Source organism: Cherax quadricarinatus, chromosome 24 (assembly GCF_038502225.1).
Source record: "Cherax quadricarinatus isolate ZL_2023a chromosome 24, ASM3850222v1, whole genome shotgun sequence".
Classification (NCBI taxonomy): Eukaryota; Metazoa; Arthropoda; class Malacostraca; order Decapoda; family Parastacidae; genus Cherax; species Cherax quadricarinatus.
In genome coordinates this window covers 10,706,395-10,732,070 of record NC_091315.1, presented here as the reverse complement: position 1 = coordinate 10,732,070, position 25,676 = coordinate 10,706,395, and the positions used below count along the sequence as shown (strand labels likewise).

General features: G+C 42.5%; 1 protein-coding gene across 4 annotated transcripts in view; it reads left to right on the top strand.

Moving 5' to 3' along the window:
• Positions 1–12,874: 12,874 nt before the first annotated feature.
• Positions 12,875–25,676, top strand: part of LOC128690826 (ubiquitin thioesterase otubain-like) — a 78,522-nt gene continuing 65,720 nt past the window's right edge. For 2 of the 4 annotated variants that reach the window (XM_053779562.2, XM_053779560.2), the window contains exon 1: positions 12,875–13,032. In XM_053779562.2, coding sequence (XP_053635537.1) covers positions 12,978–13,032 — 55 coding nt within the window. In that variant the 5' untranslated portion in view covers positions 12,875–12,977. The remainder of the gene's footprint in view (positions 13,033–25,676) is intronic. The other 2 variants (XM_053779563.2, XM_053779561.2) reach the window with 1 other exon arrangement.

The window sequence follows — 25,676 nt, the reverse complement described above, 5'->3', positions numbered from 1 at the left end:
AGAAGGAGAATGCTGAATATAACTTTGGTATATCTGTGTCTAGCATTAGGAATAATATTAGGAAAGAAGTAAATAATGAAAATGATTGCTATAGAAATGCAGTTAGAAGCCTGAATAGATCTATAACCCACTATGATAACATGAACGTAGATAAGTATGTTTATGGAGCAACTTGCAATGTGAACACTGACTGATGTTGTAGTGGCCAGACTTAGGCTTGGTCACAAGTACTTCTGGCAGTTTGGGAGACACACAGATGATGATCAGATTAAATGCAAATTATGTGATCAGGCATATGGTCACTGTCTTGAACACTATGTGCTTAATTGCCCACTTATTGAGGAATACAGAGACAGACAGTATAATAACCTATGTGACATGTCGAGATATCTTATTATTGAAAATAAGATACCAGACATACTAAGCAAATTTTCTAAATTTGCTGGTAACAAATAAGTGAATTGGAGATATGTAGATATAAATCCATACGTACACCTGTTGACCTTTTTGGGGCCTAGTTCCTAGGCCTTTTGTGTATCCATACAGGATGGATATGGGGTGCACAATAAACTAGTCACTTCCTGGAGTGTACCTGGAGAGAGTTCCGGGGCTCAACGCCCCCGCGGCCCGGTCTGTGACCAGGCCTCGTGGTGGATCAGGGCCTGATCAACCAGGTTGTTACTGCTGGCCGCACGTAATGCAACGTACGAACCACAACCCGGCTGGTCAGGTAATGACTTTAGGTGCCTGTCCAGCGCCTGCTTGAAGACAGCCAAGGGTCTATTGGTAATCCCCCTGATGTATGCTGGGAGGCAGTTCAACGGTCTTGGCAAAAATCTAAAAATCTAATCATCCTCATATCTGACATAGAGATGTAAGCCATAGCTCGGTGTTCTCCTCTGAGGATGACGCCCGAACTGCCATGACATTGTCCTCCATCGAAGATACTACAAGACTCTAAGCGGACATCAACCAAATCATCAAATAGGCCACTCAAAACAATATGAAGTTCAACGAAGAGAAATTTCAACTACTCAGATATGGAAAACTTGAGAAAATTAAAACTGTATCAGGGTATACAACAAATTCTAACCATACAATAGAGCAAAAAAGTAATGTGAAGGACTTGGGAGCGATAATGTCAGAGAATCTCACCTTCGAAGACCACAACAATGTATCTACCACATCTGCTAGAAAAATGATAGAATAGATAATGAGAACCTTCAAAGCTAGGGACGCCAAGCCCATGATGATTCTCTTCAAATAGCTTGTTCTCTCTAGGTTGGAATACTGCTGTACACTAACTGCCCTCTTCAAGGCAGGCGAAATTGCTGACCTGGAGAGTGTTCAAACAACTTTTACAGCACACGTAAGTACAATAAGGCACCTAAATTACTGAGAATGATTGAAGTCCCTTGATTTGTATTCCCTGGAATGTAGGTGAGAGGGATACATGATAATATACACTTGGAAAATCCTAGAAGGATTAGTACCAAACTCGCACACGAAAATCACTCCCTGTGAAAGGAAAAGACTCGGTAGGAGACGCAACATTCCCCCAGTGAAATGCAGAAGCGCCACGAGTACACTGAGAGACAACACAATAAGTGTCAGAGGCCCAAGACTGTTTAACTGCCTCCCAGCATACATATGGGGGATTACCAATAGACCCCTGGCTGTCTTCAAGAAGGCACTGGACAGGCATCCAAAATCAGCACCTGACCAGCCAGGCTGTGGTTCATACGTCAGTTTGCTTGCGGCCAGCAAGCCTGGTTGATCAGACCCTGATCCACCACGATGCCTCGTCTCAGACCGGACCGCTGCGGCGTTGACCCCCAAAACCCTCTCCAGGTATACTCTAGTCTGGGACCCCTAATGTTGATGCAGTATTCCTTTATTGTCCCCACCGCACCCCCGCTCCTACTGGGTTTATTTTGCACTTCCTCCCAGTTAAACTAGCCACTTCGGTGGCAAAATCTAAAATCTCCCAGTTGACAAATTTCTATATGTTTCTTTCACAATGATTCCAACATGCTCATTGGAGAAGACAGGTACAGATACTCAAAAATCAGGGACAAAGGAATTAATGTACAATTGCTATGGATCCCGTCACACATTGGATTACTCCTTCATGATAAAGTTGATATGTTAGCCAAGAAGAGTACCCAGAAGGAGAATGTAGAATATAACTTTGGTATATCTGTCTAGGAAAGAAGTAAATAATGAAAATGATTGCTATAGGAATGCAGCTAGAAGCCTGAGTAGATCTATAACCCACTATGATAACATGAACGTAGATAAGTATGTTTATGGAGCAACGTGCATTGTGAACAGACTGACTGATGTTGTAGTGGCCAGACTTAGGCTTGGTTACAAGTACTTCTGGCAGTTTGGGAGAGACACAGATGATGATCAAACTAAATGCACATTATGTGATTAGGCATATAGTCACTGTCTTGAACACTATGTGCTTAATTGTCTACTTATTGAGGAATGCAGAGACAGACAGTATAATAACCTATGTGTCATGTCAAGATATCTTATTAATGAAAATAAGATACCAGATATACTAAGCAAATTTCCTAAATTTCCTTGGAACAGATAAGTGAACTGTAAATATGTAGATAAAAAACCCATATGTACACCTATTAACCTTTTTGGGGCCTAGTTCCTTTTGTGTATCCATATGCTCTTGCGCTACCGTCCACAGGATGGATATGGGGTGCACAATAAACTAGTCACTTAGGTGGCAAAATCTAAATATAATCAAGCTAGCAAGTAGGCACATGGGCGTTAGTCGACTGATGTGGTTCGCATCCTGGGGGACAAGATTGAGGACCCCAATAGAAACAAGACAGATAGTCCCTCGATGACGCATTGCCTTTCTTGGGTTATCCTGAGTAGCTAACCCTCCGGGGTTAAAAGTCCGAAAAAAATATTATCTTGTCAGGACGTCTATGTTCCGTAGCCACGTGGGCGATATAGTCACCCTTCCCTATCCTGTGGGTGATGGTCACCTCATACCCATCCCGTGGGTGGTAATTACCCTATTCCCAGTGATACCAAGAACAGAGACTTGACCTCTCGCAATCACAAAGAAATTAGTATACCTGGAGTTTACCTGGAGAGAGCTTCGGGGGTTAACGCCCCCGCGGGCCGGTCTGTGACCAGGCCTCATGGCAAAGCTCCAGGCAGACATCAACCAAATCTTTCAGTGGGCTGCAGAAAACAATATGAAGTTCAACGATGAGAAATTTCAATTACTCAGATATGGTAAACATGAGGAAATTAAATCTTCATCAGAGTACAAAACAAATTCTGGCCGCAAAATAGAGCGAAACACCCCAAAGACCTGGGAGTGATCATGTCGGAGGATCTCACCTTACCATAACATTGTATCAATTCCCAGTGATACCAAGGACAAAGACTTGACCTCTCGCAATCACAAAGAAATTAGTATACCTGGAGTTTACCTGGAGAGAGCTTCGGGGGTTCCGGATCAGCCGGGCTGTGGCTCGTATGTTGGTTTGCGCAGCCAGCAGCAACAGCCCCCGCGGGCCGGTCTGTGACCAGGCCTCATGGTGGATCAGGGGCTGATCAACCAGGCTGTTACTGTTGGCCGCACACAACCCGACATACGAACCACAGCCCACAGGCCTATTCAGTGCCTTCATGAATACAGCCAGGGGTCTATTGGTAATCCCCCTTATGTATGCTGGGAGGCAGTTGAACAGTCTTGGGCCTCTGACATTTATTGTGTTGTCTGTTATCGTGATAGTGGTACCCCTGCTTTTCATTGGGGGGATGCTGCATCGTCTGCCAAGTCTTTTGCTTTCATTTGGAGTGGTTTTCGTGTGCAAGTTTGGTACTAATCCCTCTAGGATTTTCCAAGCATATATTATCATGTATCTCTCCCACCTGCATTCTATGGAGTATGTTGGGAGTAGGGTTCTAGGAGATAATGGTGGTGTAGAAATACACAAGGTAACATTTGTATTTGCAAAGCCGTGAGGGGAGCCCTTGCCTAGCCTGTTTGCTTGTAGATCTATCCAGGAACCGAGAAAGGGACAGGGTGACTCCTGCGCACAAGCGGCATGGTGTGACGCCACATGTTAACCGCTAAGTCTAGCAAGGGGTCGTCTATGTAATACATATGGATGGTACTAACTATTATACAGGTGGCCCAGTGGCCTGGTGGCTAAAGCTCTCGCTTCACACACGGAGGGCCCAGGTTCGATTCCCGGCGGGTGGAAACATTTTGACGTGTGTTTCCTTACACCTGTTGCCCTGTTCACCTAGCAGCAAATAGGTACCTGGGTGTTAGCCGACTGGTGTGGGTCGCATCCTGGGGGACAAGACTGAGGACCCCAATGGAAATACATACGTTAGACAGTCTTCGATGACACACTGACTTTCTTGGGTTATCCTGGGTGGCTAACCCTCCGGGGTTAAAAATTCAAACAAAATCTTATCTTATCTTATACTCAGATAAGCTACACAACGTATACAGGGGATCAGCAACTATGCTGACAGCTCAGTCATGTTACATATGGCATCTCGACATACCATACTCAACAGGCTGACAGGCAGGTGGCTCTGGGCTGATTCTATACAATAGCAAAGACTTATGTAACTTAGAACTAATCACAGAAATGGTTATGGGATATACTCAGTTGAATGGATACTACTGGAATGGATATTATATTAATGGATGGTGATTTACGTAATGCATTACGAATTAGAAGAACAAATTGTAGTATAATAAAAGATAGAATTGATCGATCAATCTGTATTCATACACTCTGCAGATTCTGAGGAAGAATATATATATTTACTAAGGGGAAAGTAATTAACAGCAAATGCAGACCTGGTGCACACAGGTCATTACTGCTAAATCTCAGAATTCGGAGGGAACGTGAACACACAAAAAAATTGAAAACTGATCAGCTAATAACAAAACACACAGTTGACAACTTCATTCAACTCCATCATCTAATTATACAGGCTATGTACATTTAAACCCAACTCTGTGAGGGTAAGATTTACACATGCAGAATGGTTATCATCTCTGGGAGGATCGAAGTCTTTTGCAAGGGCGAACACATGCTCTGATTGAGGGAGATCTGAATGAGTATCTACAGAAGATACTTGAGGATTTCTCAGTACTTGTTGTGTATGCAAGGAATAATGACATTCAGGTTGATTGCCTGACTGAGTGTTAGAGGTACAGGGTACAGAGTCAGGAGGATTGTCAGCGTCTGTCACATTAGTCTGGGCAGAAATATCATTATCAACATCGCATACTAACTTCATATGATCTAAATGCAACTCTTTATACTGACCAGTACTAATTTCTCTAACTTTATACTTATTGCCATTTGATATGTTCAATTACTCGATAAGGACCAACAAATTTTTGATCGAGCTTAGACATTGTGGATGTTTTGTTGAAGTTAGCCAGCAATACTCTCGAACCCACTTTAACCTTGGTCGGCTCAGCACGGCTATTAGTTACTCTTGTAAATTCTGCTGTTGACTTACGAAGAGTTTCTCGGACTCTTCTGAAAACACTTTGAGCTAGACTTGTACGAGTGGCTATGAAATCATCAGGGTTGTAATTGGGTCTCGGTGCAGAATATAACAACTCATAGGCCAAACGCTTGTCAATACCATACAATGCATAATGTGGAGTGCCACCTATTGAAGCATTGTAAGCAGAATTTATAGCACACTGAACATCAGGTATGACTTCATCCCAAGTTTCACTGTTGGGGTTGATAGTGGCTCTCAGGACATCAAGAACTTTCTTATTGGTTTGTTCTGCCAAACCATTACTCGCAGGATGATGGGGAACAATGGTTGACTTAGATCTTGTACAAGGTACACAAATTTTCAAGAATCTTGTTACAGAATTCACCTTCATTATCGGTTACTAGGGACTTAGAGGTGATATGTCTACAGTTTATACACTCTTTGAAAGCTTTAGCTACAGTCTCTGCAGTCTTATCTGCAATAGGAACTAACTCACAATATCTGGTGAAATGATCCCCCATAACACACAGTTGCTTGTTGCCTTGGAGGGAACATTGGAAATTGGTTAACAGATCTATGGCAACTCTTTCCCATGGTTCACTCGTGGTGGGATGCACCTGGATGGAATTTGGACCGTTGACATTTCCTTTATGTTGCATACAGACACTACATTTCTTAACATACTCGGAAATATCATAAATGTTACTTTGCTTACACTCCAACAGCACGTCAAGTATTAAAAACTATTTGTCTCCATTCACACCTATCAAATACGGTCACTCATGCTTGCTGGAAGTCCAAGCCCCTCGCACACAAAATCTTCTTCACCCCCTCCCTCCAACCTTTCCTTGGCCGACCCCTACCCCGCCTTCCCTCCACTACAAATTTATACACTCTTGAAGTCATTCTGTTTCGTTCCATTCTCTCTACATGTCTGAGCCACCTCAACAACCCTTCTTCGGCCTTCTGATTAATAGTTTTGGTAATCCCACACTTCCTAATTTCCAAACTACGAATTCTCTGCATTATATTCACACCACACATTGCCCTCAGACATGACATCTCCACTGCCTCCAGCCTTCTCTTCGCTGCAACATTCACCACCCATGCTTCACACCCATATAAGAGTGTTGGTATAACTATATTCTCATACATTCCCCTATTTGCTTCCACAGACAAAGTTCTTTGTCTCCACAGACTACTCAGTGCACCGCTCACCCTTTTTCCCCTCATCAATTCTATGATTCACCTCATCCTTCATAGACCCATCTGCTGACATGTCCACTCCTAAATATCTGAATACATTCACCTCCTCCATACTCTCTCCCTCCAATCTGATATCCAATCTTTCGTCACCTAATCTTTTTGTTATCCTCATCTGGAGTACCTGGAATTTACTTGGAGAGAGTTCCGGGGGTCAATGCCTCCGCCTGTCTGCGATTGTTTGCATAAATATATGTGTGTGTGTGTGTGTACTCACCTAGTTGTACTCACCTAGTTGAGGTTGCGGGGGTCGAGTCCGAGCTCCTGGCCCCGCCTCTTCACTGATCGCTACTAGGTCACTCTCCCTGAACCGTGAGCTTTATCATACCTCTGCTTAAAGCTATGTATGGATCCTGCCTCCTGTGTGTGTGTGTGTGTGTGTGTGTGTGTACATGTGCTGAATAGGTAAAACTGGTCAATTAGCAAGAAATCATTTAAAATCAAGTCCTTTCTAAAATTTTCTCATGGAAATGTGCTGAAATAGACAACAGTCATTGAATAAACAGAAGGGTGGACGAGGGGCTCGAACCGTGGTCACTAACTTGAGGTATTGAGGTAGAAGAGGCTAGGCTTATGGAATATCGGGATAATAGTATTTTCCAGCACATCTTCCACTGAAGAACAACTGTCGCCAGTTTGACAGAGATCAGTCTCTTGCATCAGTGACACCCATGTAATTCTTATCTCCCACCCTCTCCCATTTCCTAATGAAAATCAGTGACCGGGTCGCGGGGACGTTGACCCCCCGACAACCCCTCCAGGTATACTCCTTCAGGTATACTCCTCCAGGTATGGTTAGAAGATTGTAAAGTAACCTCTATGGACATGGCAACCAAAGATTCATCGATGCTGTCCTGTTAGGGCAGTTTTCTTAAGAATGATGAAAATAATGGTTACAATTATGACTATAATTTTTGAAAGGGTGGACTGGTAAGCCAGCGGAAGGCCTCGGTCAGATGACCGAAACTCCAACTGCGGATCATCATCTGACTATGACCAGCGTCAGGAAACATTTGTCTTGTTTCCTGACCAACCTTACCTAACCATATTTTTTACAGGCCTTTAAATAAAAAAAATCTAATATTACTTCGAAAAGAAAATAAAGAAATAATAAAACGTACTCTTTTATTACGCATTAAATTTTGACAAATATATATATTAGCCAGCCATGTGGCTAAAATGTGCTTCTGCAGCTCCTGGACCTTGTGGAAGGTCTGAGTTATAACTCTGGGGCCTCTTGAAGGAGTGCAGGTGCCTCTCATCTACTTCTTGAGGATTCTGAGGTACAGCTACTAAGCCTCTAGCGTGGGTTGAGGTACAGCTACTAAGCCTCTAGCGTGGGTTGAGGTACAGCTACTAAGCCTCTAGCGTGGGTTGAGGTACAGCTACTAAGCCTCTAGCGTGGGTTGAGGTACAGCTACTAAGCCACCAGCGTGGGTTGAGGTACAGCTACTAAGCCTCTAGCGTGGGTTGAGGTACAGCTACTAAGCCTCTAGCGTGGGTTGAGGTACAGCTACTAAGCCTCTAGCGTGGGTTGAGGTACAGCTACTAAGCCTCTAGCGTGGGTTGAGGTACAGCTACTAAGCCTCTAGCGTGGGTTGAGGTACAGCTACTAAGCCTCTAGCGAGGGTTGAGGTACAGCTACTAAGCCTCTAGCATGGGTTGAGGTACAGCTACTAAGCCTCTAGCGTGGGTTGAGGTACAGCTAGTAAGCCTCTAGCGTGGGTTGAGGTACAGCTACTAAGCCTCTAACGTGGGTTGAGGTACAGCTACTAAGCCTCTAGCGTGGGTTGAGGTACAGCTACTAAGCCTCTAGCGTGGGTTGAGGTACAGCTACTAAGACTCTAGCGTGGGTTGAGGTACAGCTACTAAGCCTCTAGCGTGGGTTGAGGTACAGCTACTAAACCTCTAGCGTGGGTTGAGGTACAGCTACTAATCCTCTAGCGTGGGTTGAGGTACAGCTACTAAGCCTCTAGCGTGGGTTGAGGTACAGCTACTAAGCCTCTAGCGTGGGTTGAGGTACAGCTACTAAGACTCTAGCGTGGGTTGAGGTACAGCTACTAAGCCTCTAGCGTGGGTTGAGGTACAGCTACTTAACCTCTAGCGTGGGTTGAGGTACAGCTACTAATCCTCTAGCGTGGGTTGAGGTACAGCTACTAAGCCACCAGCATGGGTTGAGGTACAGCTACTAAGCCTCTAGCGTTTGTTGAGGTACAGCTACTAAGCCTCTAGCGTGGGTTGAGGTACAGCTACTAAGCCTCTAGCGTGGGTTGAGGTACAGCTGCTAAGCCTCTAGCGTGGGTTGAGGTACAGCTACTAAGCCACCAGCGTGGGTTGAGGGACAGCTACTAAGCCTCTAGCGTGGGTTGAGGTACAGCTACTAAGCCTCTAGCGTGGGTTGAGGTACAGCTATTAAGCCTCTAGCATTGGTTGAGGTACAGCTACTAAGCCACCAGCGTGGGTTGAGGTACAGCTACTAAGACTAGCGTTGGTTGAGGTACAGCTACTAATACTGCAATGAAACTCTGAGTCGGGGTTGAAAGGTGACAGCTACTAAGCTTCTAGCGTGGGTTAGGTGACAGCTACTAGCTCCTCTATGCGTTGGCGTTGAGGTCACAGCCTGTACTAAGCTCTAGCGTGCTGGATTGAGGTAAGCTAATAAGCTTTTTCTAGCGTTGGAGTTGAGGTACAGCACTAAGCCTTTTTCTGTGGGTTCTGAGGTACAGCTACTAACCCTTCTTTTGTTGGGTGTTGAGTGCATTGGCTAGCTTGCTTCTCCTTAGCAGTTGGTTGAGGACACCGCCATGTTCTAAGCCTCTAGCGTGGCTTCTTGAGGTACAGCACAAGTTCCAGTCTGCTGGGGAGGCATGCTGCACTTTAAGCCTCAGTACGTGGTGTGAGCAATTCAGCTCACTAAGCCTCTAGCTGGTTGGAGTGCAAAACTAGTCTATTGCTGAGAGCCTACCAGCGTTGTTTGAGGACAGCTACTAGCTTTCTCAGCTGGGTTGATGGCTTTTTTCACTGACTAAAGTCTAGCTTGGGTTGAGTTGATACAGCTCATATTGAAGCCCTCTAGCGTGTGGTTGAGGTACAGCTACTAAGCCACCAGCGTGGCTAGTTGGGTCTGGGCAGTTATTCCCCTAATAGACTTACTACTGCCATGTTTTTAGAAGTTGAATGGAGTCATGCTAATTTGTGGTCTGGGCCCATGCATAATGTCTGACCCTGTTGACTAGTATTGTTAGGTGCATTCTAAGACACATTAGTGAACAGTGTTTCTCAGCGAGGTATCTTAAATTGAAGTGCAAGTTTCTCAGTGGGTTCTCGAGCGTCCTGTCTATTATATTATGCTATATCATTTTAGTTTAAGTTGAAACCGGCAGATGTGGCAAGCTGGAAACAGAATGTCATTTACAGCTGTTCCGGATTGGGATTCATCGAGCTGTAACACTCAATACGGTTTTGGTTTGATGTACTGCTACTTACACGCATTAGCATAGATCTGAAAGGACTGCAGTCACAACCTTTGCTGTTACTGTACACTAGTAAGGGAACGTCCTACTATGTGGGTTAGAGCTGAACATGCGTTTCAGAGTAGATGAAAGATGAGCTGCTTAGACTGTTTTGGCATAGAGGTGATTAGCTGGACTGGGATTTTCCATATATCGACTGTGAGGTGATTGAGGTACAGCTACTAAGCTCAGCGTGGCTGAGGTACAGCCTGCCCTAGCGTGAGGTCAGCCAAGCCTCAGGTGCTGAGGACAGCACTAAGCTCTAGCTGTGGCTGAGGTACAGCCACTAAGCCTTAGCTGTGGGTGAGGTACAGCACTAAGCCTCTAGCGTGCTGAGGCACTACAAGCCCCAGGCGAGGACAGCTACTAAGCTCTAGCAGGGCTGAGGTACAGCACGCAGCGGGCTGAGGCACGCTACTAAGCCTCTAGCGTGGTGAGGTACAGCTAAGCCCTAACGTGCTGAGGACACACGCTCTAGCTGGGTTGAGGTACAGCTACTAGCGTGGGTTGAGGTACAGCTGCTAAGCCTCTAGCGTGGGTTGAGGTACAGCTACTAAGCCTCTAGCGTTGGTTGAGGTACAGCTACTAAGCCTCTAGCGTGGGTTGAGGTACAGCTACTAAGCCTCTAGCGTGGGTTGAGGTACAGCTACTAAGCCTCTAGCGTTGGTTGAGGTACAGCTACTAAGCCTCTAGCGTGGGTTGAGGTACAGCTACTAAGCCTCTAGCGTTGGTTGAGGTACAGCTACTAAGCCACCAGCGTGGGTTGAGGTACAGCTACTAAGCCTCTAGCGTGGGTTGAGGTACAGCTACTAAGCCTCTAGCGTGGGTTGAGGTACAGCTACTAAGCCTCTAGCGTTGGTTGAGGTACAGCTACTAAGCCTCTAGCGTGGGTTGAGGTACAGCTGCTAAGCCTCTAGTGTGGGTTGAGGTACAGCTACTAAGCCTCTAGCGTTGATTGAGGTACAGCTACTAAGCCTCTGGTTGAGGCACAGCTACTAAGCCTCTAGCGTGGGTGAGGTACAGCTACTAAGCCTCTAGCGTTGGTTGAGGTACAGCTACTAAGCCTCTAGCGTGGGTTGAGGTACAGCTACTAAGCCTCTAGCGTGGGTTGAGGTACAGCTGCTAAGCCTCTTGGGTTGGTTGAGGTAACTACTAAGCCTCTAGCGTTGGTTGAGGTACAGCTACTAAGCCTCTAGCGTGGGTTGAGGTACAGCTACTAAGCCTCTAGCGTGGGTTGAGGTACAGCTGCTAAGCCTCTTGGGTTGGTTGAGGTACAGCTACTAAGCCTCTAGCGTGGGTTGAGGTACAGCTACTAAGCCACCAGCGTGGGATGAGGTACAGGGACTGAGGAAGTTATGTAATAAAGAAAATACCTCTGGGATCATGCAGTGACTTAAGTCTGGTTTTACTACTAGTAATGAATAGGCAGGTGTAATGAGATTAAGCTTATCTAGACGTCTTTCCTCATCCTATTCTATATTAGGTTAAGTTAGGTAAGGTTCGTCAGGAAACTGGCCAAGTGTTTCCTGACGCGAGTCTTAGTCAGATGTTGACCCGCCGTTGGGGCTTCTGGTCATCTGACCGATGGTTATAGTTATAATCATGTTTTTATTTATTAGTTACGCGGCTGTGGCAACAAAAAATTATTGTATTTGTTACATTTTGTCACAAAGGATGAGATTCATACGTGAATATTTATTAGTAAAATAGTTTTGACGTGGGCGGTAGTCAATACATTACAGAAAAGTACATACTGGGTCCAAGAACTTGACCCTAACATTTTTAGTTAAGCAAAGTACAGTTGTAATGAACTCTTTACAGAAAAGAAATAGATGCAGTGTTAATACTGGTAAGTTAGTTACACAGCTGCGGGACTTGAGGAATCATCATATATAGACAATGGTAAGAGAGAGCTCGACATATACAGTAATTATCGTGCACACTCATGGTGCTGCACATTCGAGAAGGTCCGGCAAGTAGGTTTGACACTTTGTGCATTCACACTCGATGAAAAAACTATATATAAATCCATATAGCATTTAAATAATTGAAGAAATTTCACTTTTAAATGAAAAAAAGTGGAGTGCGACATATCAACTTTGCAAATTATACAGATGTTTAACTTAACTTTTCTGTCCTAGGTAAAGGAGGGATTTAATGTTTAATTGCAAAACATCAATAAAATAAGCTTTATTCAGGTTCTCTGCATGTGTTTTGAGATTTTTATGCATTTATTCACTGGCTGCAATAAATATAATTATTTCGGGAATATATGTGTGACAAACTCTGTAGATTTAACCTAGGATAACCCAAAAAGCAATTGTGCCTTATTTTCAATGTAATGAATCATTACATATTATAGGAATGATAATTTACATAGTTTTTAACAAGAGTCGTCGAAAATCTTTGTTACCATACTTACAAATGCAAAATAACATTATCTTGTATATCATAAAAATCATTCTACATAATAAACTCACTTTCTATTCTATGTCACATTCATCGCTATATATAAAAGAATCAAGCATTTTCCATATGAAAAAAGACCTGAATGACGATAGACAATATAATTGATAGTGTAGTAGATGAGTGTGTGGAGGCGGGGGTGAGAGGTTACATGGTGGTAAACAAACCTCGAGTTGTGTGTGTGCTGTTGTCATCTAACTTGTCATGGAGAACCATCAGAGTGAAGACACTCACATCAAACCTTGTGAATACGATCCAAGTAAGATATTACACCACTTGTATTACTGCTAATATTGGCACCCGCCACCAAGGTATTATGGTACCAGGAATAATTAGGTTGAAAATTTATGCCCGACCTCCTGCTTTGATTTACCTATGAATAAAATAAACATTTTTAATTTCATATAAGCAAATGTAGTATTGTTTAATGGAGGTAATAACTATGTTTTTGATAGAGGTAATTGTATTAGGTGTGTATTATGTAGTACATGTAGATGTATACTTTATTTATAGGACTCGGTGATATAACATGTAACATAACTACTGTCCTGAAGGGAAGTGTTGCAGTGTTGTAATGTTGTGTTGTAGTGTTGTGTTGTAGTGTTGTAGTGTAGTGGTGTTGTAGTGTTGTAATGTTGTGTTGTAGTGTAGTAGTGTTGTAGTGTTGTAATGTTGTGTTGTTGTAGTGTTGCAGTGTAGTAGTGTTGTGTTGTAGTGTTGTAATGTAGTGTTGTAATGTAGTGTTGTAGTGTTGTAATGTGTTGTAGTGTAGTAGTGTTGTAGTGGTGTTGTGTTGTAGTGTAGTGTTGTAATGTAGTGTTGTAGTGGTGTAATGTTGTAGTGGTGTAGTGTAGTAGTGTTGTAATGGAGTGTTGTAGTAGTGTTGTAATGTTGTGTTCTGGTGTTGTAGTGTTGTAGTGTTGCAGTGTAGTAGTGTTGTGTTGTAGTGTTGTAATGTTGTGTTGCAGTGTTGTGTTGTTGTGTTGTAGTGTTGTAGTGTAGCATTGCAGTGTTGTAGTGTAGTGTTGTAATGTTGTAGTGTAGTGTTGTAGTGCTGTAGCATTGCAGTGTTGTGTTGTAGTGTTGTAGTGTTGTGTTGTAGTGTAGTGTTGTATGTTGTAGTGTTGTAGTGTTGTAATGTGTTGTAGTGTTGTAGTGGTGTTGTTGTGTTGTAGTGTTGTAGTGTTGTAATGTTGTGTTGCAGTGTTGCAGTGTTGTAGTGTAGTGTTGTAGTGTTGCAGTGTTGTAGTGTTGTAGCATTGCAGTGTTGTAGTGTTGTAGTGTAGTGTTGTAGTGTTTTGGTGTTGTAGTGTTGTGTTGTAGTGTAGTGTTGTAGCATTGTAGCGTTGTAGTGTTGTAGCATTGTGTTGTAGCGTAGTGTAGTGTTGTAGTGTAGTAGTGTTGTAGTATATTGTTGTAGTGTTGTGTTGCAGTGTTGTGTTGTAGTGGTGGGTTCCTGGTCCATGGTGGTCAACCTGGCCTCTTTCCTTGAATTGAATTTAATTTCTTCCCATTCCCATAGAGACTATGACCCACTCCTTTATATATTTAGCGCGCCTCTCGTGGTTGTATTAATAATAAATTTATTATTATTATTATCATTATTATCAAAACTAAAAGCTAAACCCACCAGGGTCATACAGTGCTGCTCTCATGGTTGTAGAAATACATTACTTACAAGAGGCCCCAATCAAATACTATGTCATTCTATTTGATTTTATTGGGTTATCCTAGGTTAACTACATATGTACTGTATGTGTACCATTAACACCTGTGGGCTGAAGACCAGTGTAAGAAAAACTTGTAAATTATCAGGTATATACAAAACCTAAATAAATATGTAATCAATGTCTCTCTTCATGGAGGTTTCCTTAATTCTGGTGAAAATTTCTTGATCCAAAAGAATTTGAGGTACTCTGCCTTGGGTCAAAGCTACCTACTTTTTTGTTCCCTATGTGTCATATGACCTCTTTCGATTTAGCACTTCCATAATATTTAGATTTAGATTGAGATTTTATTTTGATGAAATTAAGACACATGTGCAACATTTGGGTATCTTTATTGTAGACGTTTCGCCATCCAGTGGCTTTATCAATACAAATTCTAGGACATAGTTTGAAGACAGTAGGACTATATACAGAAGAAGAGGTAATCAGTCCCTCAACCTTGGAGTAGGTGCAAAGAGCACCGTAGTCGTGGAGATTCTGAAGCAGAAGCAAGGAGCCTGGCTGCATAAATTCACAATTATAATAAATATTGGTTAACCCATTAACACTTATTAACAATTCATCCATTTAGAATGTTAATTTCATATGTTTATGGGATAAAATGAATTGCATTAAAATATTGTTCAGGTAAGATTTTATTTAGGTTATTAACTTGAGAATTAGTAACCCAAGAAAAACCAGGCATTGTGGCTTATTTTCACAGGAATCTCTTAGTCTTCCCAAGAGTCGACTCACACCCAGGTATCTGCTCTAAATAATACAATACAATACAATTTTTATTTCTTTGCAAGTTTACATTGAGTTTCTGTAGTTACAATAATGAGTTGCAGTGCAGAGAGAGCCACTATCATGCCACAGCATTATGGGCAGACTAAATTAATGGCATACAGACTACTTAATACTAGAGAAATTGATCATTGTTTAAGTTGTACATCTGTTTTTATTTAAAACAGATGGTAAATTAACTCAAGTTACAATCTGGGGATATCACATTGGGACAATTTGAAAGTATTTTGTAGGTTGTGTATATCAATAGTAAATATTTAAGTTATATTATTGGAATATAATATTGAATAATGATGAAAGTAGTTTACAGTATGAGAATGCTACAATATGGTGTAAGGCAGTATAGTTTTGTGCAGGTATTTATACTACAGCATAGTAAGTATTAACTCCTTGACTGTTGCAACCCCAAATCCTGAGGTGTCTCCTGATGTCGCAAAATCCCCCCCCTCCAAAAAAAAAAAAAAAAACTTATGAAATGATAGAGAATCTTTTCCCGATTGTAATGATACCAAAAGAAAGAAATTTGATGGAAAACTGATGTAATTAGGCTCTCGCAAAGTTAGCGACCTCAGCGATATTTACGAATCTGCAATTTCGGCCACTTTGAGCCCTATTTTCAGCTAATTCCATTGTTCCGGTTGACCAAATTCATAGCTATTTCTTTAGAACGCCATTTTTTCTATCCGAGTACAAGAAACTGCCCATTTACCGATTTCAGCTACCCAATAACGTGATCAGAACTTTGCAGTTTGGCCAATTTCACGAAAATTAAAAAATGACAATTTCAAAATAGTCTAGAATGAACAATGCAGACATTCCTGGCTCTAAAATAACATTTTCTTTGTTCATCAGTCACGTCTCCAGGCCCCTCTGATATTACTCTTGCTTTCTATTTTGAATTTTTATTCAAACAAAAAATAGAAGATTCACTGTTATGCAGACTCCTGCAATATTGTAATAATTGTATAAATAATGTCAACCCATTCATGACTGCATTTATTGGAAAAAAAAACACCATTTGTTTACTTTTGAACATCGGCAAAAAATCAAGCATTTCCCCTACTTTGAGTTCCAGTTCAAGGTTCTTTTCATAGTAAAACCAATCAAAATCACCTCTATTTCTATAATATGTTCTCCATTCTATCAAATGAGACCAAGAAAATGAGAATACAACCATAAATACTATACGAAAATAGACCACAAATTCGGCATTTTAATTAAAAAAAAAGTAGTTTTTTTTTCTCATTATGCGCTGCGTGCTGCATGATTTTTTTATATGGTGCACACTGACCACACAGACCCATTCTCTCACGTGTGGGCCTACCAGCTTTCTCCTGCTTGATTTGAAGCCGCTAGAATTTGAGTATAGTATATACATCAAAAACGGTGGCTCGTAAGACGTATAAATACGACCAAAACAGTCAAAGGGTTATGTATGAACTTCGGGTATTTAAATTTTGAAGCATTAACCCGTAAACGGTCCAAGCAGATGTACGTTCACATGTGTAGTGCTACAAAAGTAGATATAAGTTTTTTACACATTTTCAAATGTAGAAAAACAAAAAGATCTACTTTTTCTACATACTTTCAAATGTTGAAAAAACGTATATATACGTTTGGACCGTTTACGGGTTAAGATTTAGGTAATTGGGAGATCTTTGGGGAAATTTAAGTATTGAGTTTTGAATATTTAGTTTAGGGTGAGTAGGTGGTTTTTGAGAAGAGTCTTAAATTGATGTTCAGACTGGGTTACTTTAGTATTTATTGGTAATGAGTTCCAAATTTTGGGGCCCTTCATGTGCATAGAGTTCTTACATAGTGTGATGTGGACATGGGGCACATCAAAAAGTGATCTGTGTCTTGTGTTATGGTCGTGCATCCTATTAACCCTTTGGGGGTCGCCAGGCCCTCTCAGAGACTTGTTCTCAGGGTCGCCAAAATTTCAAAAACAAAAAAAAAATATTTTTTCTCATGAAAAGATAGAGAATCTTTTTTCGATCATAATGACACCAAGAGTATGAAATTTGATGGAAAACTTATGGAATTATGCTCTCGCGAAGTTAGCGGTCTCGACGATGTTTGCGCATCGGCGATTTTGCCCACTTTGAGCCCTATTTTTGGCCAATTCCAATGTACTAGCCGACAAAAATAATAACTGTTTTGCTAGAACAACATTTTTTTTTATCGAGTGAGTACAAGAAACCACCCATTTACCGATTCAACTATCCAATAAAGTGGTCAGAATTTAGCAATTTTGCCAATTTCACACAAATTTCAAAAGATGCCAATTTCCGAATAGGGTCCAGAATAAACACTAAAATAACAAGTTCTCTGTTCGTTAGTCACATCCCCAGGCCCCTCTTATATTTCTTTTGCTTTCCACTTTGAATTTTTATTCTTACAAAAAAATAGAAGATTTACTGTTATGCAGACTACTGCATTAGAGTAGAAATGATATAAATAATATCAGCGCACTTGTGAAAGAATATTACTCACCAGTTGATGTGTATTGGACGCTTGGCTTTATTTGTTTACTTTTGAACTTTGGTGAAAATCGAACATTTCTGCTACTTTGAGCTCAATTTCAAGGTACTTTTCATTGTAAAACCAGTCAAAATCATCTCAATTTCTGTAATATGTTTCCCATTCTATAAAATGAGACCAAGAAAACTAGAATACAACAATAAATACCATACGAAAATACAGTGCAAAGTTGCTATTATATTCCAAAAGCATGGTCAAAGTTTTTTTTTTTTTTCATTACGCACTGTGTGCTGCAGGATTTTTTTTATAGTGCGCACACTGACCACATAGACCCATTCTTTTATATGTAGGCCTACCAGCTTTCTCTCACTAGATTTGAGGGCGCTAGAATTTAGGCATACTAGTACGTCAAAAACCCTGGGGCGTAAGCTGTACTAGTACAGCCAAAACCCCCAAAGGGTTAAGGTTGGTGAGGAGAAGTTTGAGTGAAGGGTTTATGTTTGAGTGTAGTGTTCTATGTATTTAGTAGGCATAAGAATAAATATGTATGTTCTTTACGGTGAGTAGTTTTAGACTTTTGAATATTGGTGGAGTATGCTGTCTGGAGTGGGAATTTGTTATTCTGACTGCAGCTGGGTTATTAGTGGTCTTAGGTGATTTAATGTTGTTGATTACCATGCACAAATTCCATAGGTGAGATAAGGGTAGATGAGTGAATGATACAGTGCAAGGAGAGCCGATTGTGGAACATAGTACCGTATCTTTGATAGTATGCCTACTGTCTAGGTAAACAGGTGGAACAGGCATAAGGAAGCCCAACATCTCAGCCTATGCCTAAGATTGATCCTGGGGCCAATAGTGGGGCATAATTGCTACCTCTGAGCCATGAGCTACCCAGTTGATAATTGCCTGTGTTTACGTGACCAACCTTAATGTGGTCATTGATAGTGACTAGTGACTGTAGAAGTATTTGACAGAGCTGTAATACAGATGAATTAACTTCTTAACCTTCTTTTCCCAGATTAATCTAATTAACATAATCCTACTTTTATAATTTTGCATGATATTTTCTGCAGCAGACAAATTATTGGCTAAGAGTGATACCATACAAAAGGAAGAGGCACAAGGGCTTCTGCACTGACCTTGGTGGTGTGCAGATGTCTCACTCTTCTAAGCATTGGTATCACATCTCCTTCATTGTCTCTGGAATGCTTATTCTCATTTTACTCTGTCAACGGGGCACACTGGTTGAGGCACCAGTCATTAGTTGCATTTTTCTGCTTTGTAGATATTTTAAGGCTATTGGGTAAGGTGTGAGCATCATGCTCTGAGGTTTGTGGGTCAGTCCTTGGTACAGGTGGAAACATTAGGACATGTTTCCTTCAGATGCCTGCTGTTCATATTCACCTAGCAGTAAAATAGGTACCTGGGTGTTAGTTGACTAGTGCGAGTCACATCCTGGGGACAGAATTGACTACTGTGCCCAAAATACTCTGCATAACAAGGGATTTTCTGTATAGTAGTATGTCATTGATGTCAGCTAGGCCTGTATACCTTGTACATGTACTTGTAGAAATTATTATTATTGTTATTATTGAATAACCCTTTTACCTACAGTAGACTACAGCATTCTACATCAAAAACTTGATCATTGCAGTATCAAAGGGCATGCACTAACAAACCTCTGCCACAAGACTTCTGGACATTGACATTCCACAGGGAAGTGTCCTTGGCCCTCTGCTTTGTCCTCTTATACGTCAACAATTTTCCATTATGTGTATTAGTGACTATACTCTACATGACCAAAATGCTATAGCTATATACTTGTCCAAACTTCCCACCACTACAGATATCAGTACTAAAACTCAACCCACAACTCAGGATATAAATAACCATAATTTAAACCTAGAAGATGATTGATCACGTTGACCCTGATCTAAACCTCCATAATCTGACACCCAATCAAAACCTATTGGAAAGTAACTGCGTTTACTACACAGCATCACAAGCCAGCACTATCCTAAACAATGCTAAAAGTCTATCAGTACTTAACTACAACATCAGGTCCTTAAGCAAACACTATGATGACCTCCTGGCACTCCTTGAATCACTAAAGACACCCTTCTCCTGCATTATTCTTACTGAGACCTGGCTTAAGCAGGACATAATAGATATCTACCCTCTACCAGGATACACGGCAATCCACAACTGCAGACCATACCAAGTTGGGGGTGGTATTGCAATCTATTACTCTAACCAATTATCTTGTATTAGCACCACTTGCTTTAGTGATGAATATGGAGAATACATTTTTGCTAATTTTACTGTAAAAAACCTTAAGACGCCTATAACAATCGGTGCCATTTACCGGATACCCCACACAAACATCCCAAATTTCAGTGAGAAACTAAAGGCACTAATAACAAACAGACAAATGAATAAGCACCACCTTCTCTTAGCTGGAGACTTCAACATCAACCTTGGCCTACTAGATGATCAGCCTGTAACTGATTTCATCAACAATATGAACAACACACTTCTCATACCAACAATAACTAAACCAACCAGGCTCACTGAAACGAGTGCAACCATAATAGACCACATATGGACCAATATACTAGCCCCCCTTAAATCAGGGATAATCACAGATAGCACTACAGACCACTACCCTACCTTCCTCTTGACAAACATTAGTAAACCACCACTTGAATACAACAAAGTTTCATTTAGACTCCATGATGAGTCCTCAATAAGGAAGTTCCCAGCTGACCTAGAGACTGTTGACTGGCCTACAGAATTCTCCAAGGCCAATGGTATTGACGACTGGACAGACATTTTTCTTAACAAATTACTTAGACTATACAACAAACATTGTCCTATAAAAACGAAACGGATCACAAACAAACGGCTTGGTTGCCCATGGCTAACCAGCACCATTCTGAAATCCATTGACAAGAAACACCAATATGAAAAGCAATATAGACAGGGCTTAATACACAAAGATATTCTTAAACACTATTCAGCCTGATCAACAGCCTGGTTGATCAGGCTCTGATCCACCAGGAGGCCTGGTCACAGACCGGGCCACGGGGGCGTTGACCCCCGGAACTCTCTCCAGGTAAACTCCAGGTAAATCAGTCCTCACCAAAGTAATAAAGAAAGCCAAACAACTATACTACTCCAGTAGATTCACTGACACAAGAGGAGATATAAAAAAGACCTGGAAAACACTCTCTCAGATTCTAGCTTACCTGGAGTTTACCTGGAGAGAGTTCCGGGGGTCAACGCCCCCGCGGCCCGGTCTGTGACCAGGCCTCCTGGTGGATCAGAGCCTGATCAACCAGGCTGTTGCTGCTGGCTGCACGCAAACCAACGTACGAGCCACAGCCCGGCTGATCAGGAACTGACTTTAGGTGCTTGTCCAGTGCCAGCTTGAAGACTGCCAGGGGTCTGTTGGTAATCCCCCTTGTGTGTGCTGGGAGGCAGTTGAACAGTCTCGGGGCCCCTGACACTTATTGTATGGTCTCTTAACGTGCTAGTGATACCCCTGCTTTTCATTGGGGGGATGGTGCATCGTCTGCCAAGTCTTTTGCTTTCGTAGTGAGTGATTTTCGTGTGCAAGTTCGGTACTAGTCCCTCTAGGATTTTCCAGGTGTATATAATCATGTATCTCTCCCTCCTGCATTCCAGGGAATACAGGTTTAGGAACCTCAAACACTCCCAGTAATTGAGGTGTTTTATCTCCGTTATGCGCGCCGTGAAAGTTCTCTGTACATTTTCTAGGTCGGCAATTTCACCTGCCTTGAAAGGTGCTGTTAGTGTGCAGCAATATTCCAGCCTAGATAGAACAAGTGACCTGAAGAGTGTCATCATGGGCTTGGCCTCCCTAGTTTTGAAGGTTCTCATTATCCATCCTGTCATTTTTCTAGCAGATGCGATTGATACAATGTTATGGTCCTTGAAGGTGAGATCCTCCGACATAATCACTCCCAGGTCTTTGACGTTGGTGTTTCGCTCTATTTTGTGGCCAGAATTTGTTTTGTACTCTGATGAAGATTTAATTTCCTCATGTTTACCATATCTGAGTAATTGAAATTTCTCATCGTTGAACTTCATATTGTTTTCTGCAGCCCACTGAAAGATTTGGTTGATGTCCGCCTGGAGCCTTGCAGTGTCTGCAGTGGAAGACACTGTCATGCAGATTCGGGTGTCATCTGCAAAGGAAGACACGGTGCTGTGGCTGACATCCTTGTCTATGTCGGATATGAGGATGAGGAACAAGATGGGAGCGAGTACTGTGCCTTGTGGAACAGAGCTTTTCACCATAGCTGCCTCGGACTTTACTCTGTTGACGACTACTCTCTGTGTTCTGTTAGTGAGGAAATTATAGATCCATCGACCGACTTTTCCTGTTATTCCTTTAGCACGCATTTTGTGCGCTATTACGCCATGGTCACACTTGTCGAAGGCTTTTGCAAAGTCTGTATATATTACATCTGCATTCTTTTTGTCTTCTAGTGCATTTAGGACCTTGTCGTAGTGATCCAATAGTTGAGACAGACAGGAGCGACCTGTTCTAAACCCATGTTGCCCTGGGTTGTGTAACTGATGGGTTTCTAGATGGGTGGTGATCTTGGTTCTTAGGACCCTTTCAAAGATTTTTATGATATGGGATGTTAGTGCTATTGGTCTGTAGTTCTTTGCTGTTGCTTTACTGCCCCCTTTGTGGAGTGGGGCTATGTCTGTTGTTTTTAGTAACTGTGGGACAACCCCCGTATCCATGCTCCCTCTCCATAGGATGGAAAAAGCTCATGATAGGGGCTTCTTGCAGTTCTTGATGAACACAGAGTTCCATGAGTCTGGCCCTGGGGCAGAGTGCATGGGCATGTCATTTATCGCCTGTTCGAAGTCATTTGGCGTCAGGATAACATCGGATAGGCTTGTGTTAATCAAATTTTGTGGCTCTCTCATAAAAAATTCATTTTGATCTTCAACTCTCAGCCTGGTTAGCGGCTTGCTAAAAACTGAGTCATATTGGGACTTGAGTAGCTCACTCATTTCCTTGCTGTCATCTGTGTAGGACCCATCTTGTTTAAGTAGGGGCCCAATACTGGACGTTGTTCTTGATTTTGATTTGGCATAGGAGAAGAAATACTTTGGGTTTCTTTCGATTTCATTTATGGCTTTTAGTTCTTCCCACGATTCCTGACTCCTAAAGGATTCTTTTAGCTTAAGTTCGATGCTTGCTATTTCTCTGACCAGTGTCTCCCTACGCATTTCAGATATATTGACCTCTTTTAGCCGCTCTGTTATTCTTTTCCGTCGCCTGTAAAGGGAGCGCCTGTCTCTTTCTATTTTACATCTACTCCTCCTTTTTCTTAGAGGAATAAGCCTTGTGCATACATCGAGTGCCACCAAGTTAATCTGTTCTAGGCATAAGTTGGGGTCTGTGTTGCTTAGTATATCTTCCCAGCTTATATCGGTTAGGACTTGGTTTACTTGGTCCCACTTTATGTTTTTGTTATTGAAGTTGAATTTGGTGAATGCTCCCTCGTGACTAGTCTCATTATGTCGGTCTGGGGCTCCACGCATACATGTCTGAACCTCAATTATGTTGTGATCTGAGTATATTGTTCTTGATATGATGACATTTCTTATCAGATCATCATTGTTAGTGAAGATGAGGTCTAGTGTATTCTCCAGTCTAGTAGGCTCTATTATTTGCTGGTTTAAATTGAATTTTGTGCAGAGATTTAAAAGCTCGTGTGAGTGTGAGTTTTCATCAGAGCTGCCTCCTGGTGTTATTACTGCAACAATATTATTTGCTATATTCCTCCATTTTAGGTGCCTTAAGTTGAAATCCCCCAGGAGCAAGATGTTGGGTGCAGGAGCTGGAAGATTTTCCAGACAGTGGTCAATTTTTAACAGCTGTTCCTGGAATTGCTGGGATGTTGCATCCGGAGGCTTGTAGACTACCACAATGACTAGGTTTTGGTTCTCGACCTTTACTGCTAAAACTTCCACTACATCATTTGAGGCATTAAGCAGTTCTGTGCAAACTAGTGACTCTGCAATGTACAGGCCACCCCCCCCCCCCTTTTGCCTGTTCACTCTGTCACATCTGTATAGGTTGTAACTTGGGATCCATATTTCGTTGTCCAAGTGATCCTTTATGTGGGTCTCAGTGAAAGCCGCGAACATTGCCTTTGCCTCTGCAAGCAGTCCACGGATGAAAGGTATTTTGTTGTTTGTTGCTGGCTTTAGACCCTGTATATTTGCAAAGAAGAATGTTATCGGACTGGTGGTATTGTTGGTACTGGGGGGGGATTTTTTTCCAGCATTAGTATCTGTATCTGTTGGTTTGGAGTGGAGGCCATCGACTGTGGTTCCACTCCAGGAATGACTGGATTTGGTGTACGATTTCTGCCATTTCCTGCCAGTTTTTTTTCCTTCCTGGCACTAAAAAACCTCTCCCTCTTGAGTGGCTGTGGCTACCCAGGTTTTCCCATGGCCTGGATGTTTTGTATCTTTTTGTCCCCTTTAGATGGTATGCCTGGCAATTTAAGTTATAGCACAGTCTTTCCTGTACTGAAGAGGTACACAGTTCAGGGTGAAAAAGCTTACAGGAAGGGAGTTTGCATTTTCCTGTTGTCATATGGGCATGGCATTTTCTAGGGTGGTCATAGTTGCATGTCCCATCTGTTTTTCCAGATTTCCCATGCCAGCAGATACCAAGTGCATAGTATGTGCACAGGCTTGGTTTCCGTTTGCCTTGGGTTTCTGTGACTGTATTCCCTGTTGGTGCATGTTTCCCTGTCTTACTTCTATCCTCCCTAGCACCAACAATGGAGGTCCCACCAGTTGTTTTTGGTAATATATCCTCACTATTGCTAGTGGAGTCCTCTTGTTTGCTATTTCCTGCGGTATTTCTAGTTTGCAATATTGGTTTTATCCTATCTTTGACTACACTTGTTTCCCTACTATGGCTCCTGTCCCCTATGAGGTCATTTATATGTATTCCTTCCTGCGTATAATTCCCGACTACCTGGACAAAATCTCCAGCTTCACCATTACTGTCTCCCAGGACAGCACCTCCAGCTTCACCATTACTGTCTCCCAGGACAGCACCTCCAGCTTCACCATTACTGTCTCCCAGGACAGCACCTCCAGCTTCACCATTACTGTCTCCCAGGACAGCACCTCCAGCTTCACCATTACTGTCTCCCAGGACAGCACCTCCAGCTTCACCATTACTGTCTCCCAGGACAGCACCTCCAGCTTCACCATTACTGTCTCCCAGGACAGCACCTCCAGCTTCACCATTACTGTCTCCCAGGACAGCACCTCCAGCTTCACCATTACTGTCTCCCAGGACAGCGCCTCCAGCTTCACCATTACTGTCTCCCAGGACAGCGCCTCCAGCTTCACCATTACTGTCTCCCAGGACAGCGCCTCCAGCTTCACCATTACTGTCTCCCAGGACAGCGCCTCCAGCTTCACCATTACTGTCTCCCAGGACAGCGCCTCCAGCTTCACCATTACTGTCTCCCAGGACAGCGCCTCCAGCTTCACCATTACTGTCTCCCAGGACAGCGCCTCCAGCTTCACCATTACTGTCTCCCAGGACAGCACCTCCAGCTTCACCATTACTGTCTCCCAGGACAGCACCTCCAGCTTCACCATTACTGTCTCCCAGGACAGCACCTCCAGCTTCACCATTACTGTCTCCCAGGACAGCACCTCCAGCTTCACCATTACTGTCTCCCAGGACAGCACCTCCAGCTTCACCATTACTGTCTCCCAGGACAGCACCTCCAGCTTCACCATTACTGTCTCCCAGGACAGCACCTCCAGCTTCACCATTACTGTCTCCCAGGACAGCACCTCCAGCTTCACCATTACTGTC